Here is a 5,019-nt window from a genome sequence, read left to right on the forward strand (position 1 = left end):
TAAGATCACTAATTATAATTCAAAGAACCATAATCAACCAAAAAAGTCATCAGAAGTCACGTAATAACATAATTTTCTTTACAACATCTTGATACCCATGATTAGGTAAGCAAAACAGCTTTGAAACCCTCACCAACAACTTCAGAAGGGTCCAAAACCTCCAAAATGACCTAAAAACGTCCAAAACAGACATTCAAAACCCTGAAAACTCTTCAAACTGGTGCAGTGGTGATTTTCGGACAATAATAATCAATTATCATGTGTGATAGTGGATCATTGCCAAGAGTTTTGTAGAAAATATGACATTCTAACTAGATTAATGATTATAAAGCGAGATAATTAATTATTCTTATAAGCAACCTCATCTTTCTAGCTTTTGTGCATCTTAAACATATCCAAATTATCAATTTAGAATCTGTAACACTAATATTGATACGAAAACATGTCTATAGATGAAAGTATAAGATTACATTGCTTATTTAGATAGAAATTAAATATACCAAACCAACTCAACAATTCAAAAGTGCCTAAATTAAATTTTATCTCTTGCAACACTCGATGTCAATAATCTATCAACATGGACAAGTCTTAATACACTAGATAACATACCCAAATACCTCAGTTTATTCATAACCTTTTTGTTTCAAGATTTCATTAGTCAAACCTCAAAGTTAAACTAAAATGTGCCCAAGAACTTACCCCGTGATGACACCAAATGTTATACACCAGATTTTTTTCTTATTTTAATACTTAGACAAGTCACAAACCAACTAATAACAAACCCCAATGCCTTAAACCAATTTACACACCTTACCTCACAATTTCACTACTTAAAACCTCACTTTTACACTAAAGACACTATAAAACTCACCAAAGAACTCCCATTTTATTTCATAATAGATTTTAATCATTTAACACCTCAAACAAGTCTTAAATTATCCCATGACAACTCCGTTTCTCGTTTCAATCTCTCTTTCTCAAACTCATTCGTCAAAACTCTAATTTTTTTAATCTTAAAACTCAAGAATTTGACTAGCTCTCCCTCAAACCACTTCGATTCAATATTTCAACCATCAAACCACTTCGTCACACCTAATCATGACAATATCAAACATTGCAATCACATAATTCCAATTATACTCAATATCATACTATCAAAATCATCAATTGAACATGCGTAGTATATGATAGGAAAATCTCACAATTCACACACTCAAATATTTTCCTAAAATTGAATCTACCATTCATTGATAACTAAAGGACTTTAAATAGTCGTGATACTCACAATATTATGAAAATAAAAATAAAATCTGAAAATAAAAAATAAAATCTGCTTAATATATCATAAAATAATATTGTACTTGGATAAACAGAAAATCATAACTACCTATTCCTATTTTATCTCTATCAAATCAAACTCAATATTATTAGACCAAAAACTAATAAAATAAGATTTAAATAAAATTATTAATAAAACTCTAAAATTTAAGTTTATCCCAATAAACTGTCCCATAAACTTAAATTCTTCCTTCCTTCAATCGATTTCCATGTGCATCATCCCACATCGTGTTTGCTTCTTTCAATCAAATTTGACTTCTTTTTATGGGAGATTGTTAGGAATCCAAGTGTGAGTCAAAGTCTCAAATTTGATAGAAATGATAAAGTAGATTTCTCAAAGTCACCTATAATTCCTAAATTATACCAATTTTTATAATACATTCATAAGCTAAAACAATAATTATAGTTTCTCTTACCTTACCTCACAATAAACTGCTTGATTCTAAGTCAAAAAATGATTTGTGAATTATAATCTTAAATTTTTAAACAATGAAACTTATTTATAACAAAACTATTTATAATAAAAATGGTTTAATATTAAAATAATAAATCCTCCTTATTTTTAAATTACCATCATTTTAAAATAATATTTTATGAGATTTTACATTGATAAATAAATTAAAAGTAAAAAAATATCACTAGAATGCTTAAATAAAAAAATATTTTAAATATTCAAATACAACAAATTCTTTCTATAATATTTCAATTAAATGTAGTCAAAGATTATTTAAAAGTTCCTAGAATGTAGACGTCATTTTAATCATTGATGTTTGGAATTCTAAATATCAAAACGTTTAAATATTAGGAAACATACGCAACACCGAATTACAATAATAAGGTGGGTTAGATGCATCCAGTATTTTTAACTGTATAAAGGAAAAATTGTTTAATCCACTCAGAAAAATCATCATCATTCAATAATAACAAAAATTTAAAAGTAATTCAAGTTTATCAATCAATTGATAAATTTTATTAATGAATAAAGAAATTTATAAATAAGTATTAATATTCTCAAATCTATATATAAATGTTTGTTTTTAGTTATCAACAAATTCTGAAAATGAATATAAATATCATAATTTAGTCTTCTTTCTCAGTTTTTTTTTTCATTTTTCTTATTTATTTTCCATTCGTCCTCCATTGTTCGTTTTTTGAGGCCAAAAACTATGATAAAAAAATCGAGTACATAATAAAAAAATTGTATTAGTACCAATACTCACTCGAGTATGGACATCCGTTTTTTGATACCAAAGATCGTAAATTGAGAATATAATGAAAAGAATAATTATTATAAGAACAAGTTTTAAAAATCTATTTCAACCATTACAATTTAGAATCCTCCTTGTGATCTTAGAAATATATTGTTTAGCAAACAACCTCATAAAAACATCAATTTCTCAAAATTAAAAGAGTTCAGAATTGGAATTAAACCTTGTACTATTTTCTATTCTCAAAGATTAAAAATGAACATAAAATTACCCCATATCAGACCTTGTGAGGAGACTAAACATGACACCAACATAAACATAAAATTACAAAAACTGAAGGGAAAAAAGTAAACTAGGGATGCTTCTATATCCTAAATACTTACAAAGCATTACATAGATACACAGAAGCCTATCCCCAAATTCAAAATACCTACGAATTAGGGTAACAAACCAAGGATCCTAAGAGAAACAAGGTTAAACCAAATGACACTATAAACATGTATGCACGGCAACCTGAAGAAAGTGCTACACAATCAGAGATTCTTCGCACTCGAACCACCCGCTGAAAAAATAAGAGTAGATCGAGCACTATATCACTCCAATCATCAACAACCTCCATCCAAATTTTCGTCCATTTATAGCCGGTTAAGGAAAATCAAGTCGTAAAATTTTCCGTAAGTCACTCGTGGCGCAATTCTTGGCCGCGAACTTCTTAGTGATAAAAATCGGTAACGGAACGGAGTTTGGAGGCGGCGACGTCACCAGCAACGAATATCCCGCATACAAGCCCTCCACTTTCTCCGTTGAAGGTGAAGTCGAACTTATCTCCACGGTCTTCGTCTCCATAGTTACCTCGTTCTGGACGGATTCCGTGGGCGGTTGTAGATCCGGCGTCTTCTGAGCAAGTGGCTCGCCTCGTTTCAGGATTTTGACCTGGCCCATGATAAGCTGCTGCGGCTGGTGTTTCTGAGGCTTGGCGTGTTGGGCCGGGCCGCGGGCGTCTTGTGGGAGTGGATCGGCCCGCTTCTTGCGGCCTCGGGAAGTCCGCTGGAACTTAGGGTTAGGGTTGGAGAGTTTCATGTTGGGAAAGTTTGGGGGTACGGTTTGGTAGTGGTTGGGTGGTTTGTTTGCGAGAAAATCCTGCGGATGAAGTACTGCAACGTCCATCTGGAGAAAAATTGAAGCAAAGCAAGAGAAGTGCAGAAGAAAACGAATGGTCTGGAGAGAAGATAAGAATATGGTTGGAGAAGATTTAAGAAGACGAGGAGGAAGAAGAAGAGAGTAGTTGAAAATTCAACGAGTGAAGAGATGATAGGGTAAAAGGTTTTTATGCAAGCGGAGGCGGCTTAGGGTTAGAAGTGGAAAAGTATAAGAGGGGTGCTTCCAAGTTATTACAGAAATACTCTCACTCTCACGCGTGCAGCGTTGGAGCCACGTATTTTTGTTGATTAAGATTTGTTCAATGCAGAGTCATGGACGGGGTATTCTTTATATCCCTGTATAGCGCGTGGGATTGGGTTGGGGATTTGGGAGGTCAAGGAAGACGTATTCAAATAAAAAATATTTTTTAACCTTTTTCGGGTATACCAAACAGGACGTGGTACACGTGGCAGACGAGGAGAGGGTAACACAGGATGTAGTGATGCAACGTGAGGTGATAACCGACATAGGTTTAAGGCGGCCTGTGGTTTCCTGGATTGGGCACCAAGCTACCCTAAAAAAAAATATGTAAGTTGATTAAATTAAAGATATCAAAATTTGATAAAAATATTGATTTTTTAAATTACAAATTTTCTATAAACGAAGGTTTGGGACTGAAATATTTTGAAATATAATGGATTTAGAAATATATTTACAATCCAAAATATATTTAAAAATATATATACTCTCAAATACACAGTTTATAATATATTTAAATAATTATTTTAAATTATACAAAATTCGATTACATTAAAGCATATCAAAATTTTATTAAAGATTGAATTTTTAAATTACAGAATTTCTATAATTGAAGCATTCGGTTTGGGTTGATTTTTATTTATCTCTCTAAACTGAAACAATTTGAAATATAAGTTCGGTTTGATTTATTTATCGGTCTAAACTGGAACAATTTAAAATATAATTTCAGATTAAAAAGTATATTTACAATCCAAAATATATCAAAAGATATATATTCTCAAATACACGTTCATAATATATTTAAAAATATTTTAAACTTACAAAATTTAATTAAATTAAGGTATATCAAAATTTGATTAAAGATTATTTTTTAAATTACAAAATTTCTATAACTGAAACACTCGATTTGGGTTGATTTTTATTTATACCTCTAGACTGAAACAATTTGAAATATAATTTTAGAATGCAATCCAGAATATATATATATATATATATATATATATATATATATATATATATATATATATATATATATATATATATAATATAATATAATTTTAGAATGCAATCCAGA

General features: G+C 30.3%; 1 protein-coding gene across 1 annotated transcript; it reads right to left on the minus strand.

Annotated features, from left to right (window-relative positions):
- Positions 1 to 2,754: 2,754 nt before the first annotated feature.
- Positions 2,755 to 3,968, minus strand: LOC106761031. Its single transcript, XM_014644502.2, has one exon. It carries the CDS (start codon positions 3,711 to 3,713, stop codon positions 3,192 to 3,194), a length of 522 nt encoding a protein of 173 aa, XP_014499988.1. The 5' UTR covers positions 3,714 to 3,968; the 3' UTR covers positions 2,755 to 3,191.
- Between the last annotated feature and the right edge of the window lie 1,051 nt (positions 3,969 to 5,019).

The sequence above is a fragment of the Vigna radiata genome, chromosome 5 (assembly GCF_000741045.1).
Source record: "Vigna radiata var. radiata cultivar VC1973A chromosome 5, Vradiata_ver6, whole genome shotgun sequence".
Lineage (NCBI taxonomy): Eukaryota > Viridiplantae > Streptophyta > Magnoliopsida > Fabales > Fabaceae > Vigna > Vigna radiata.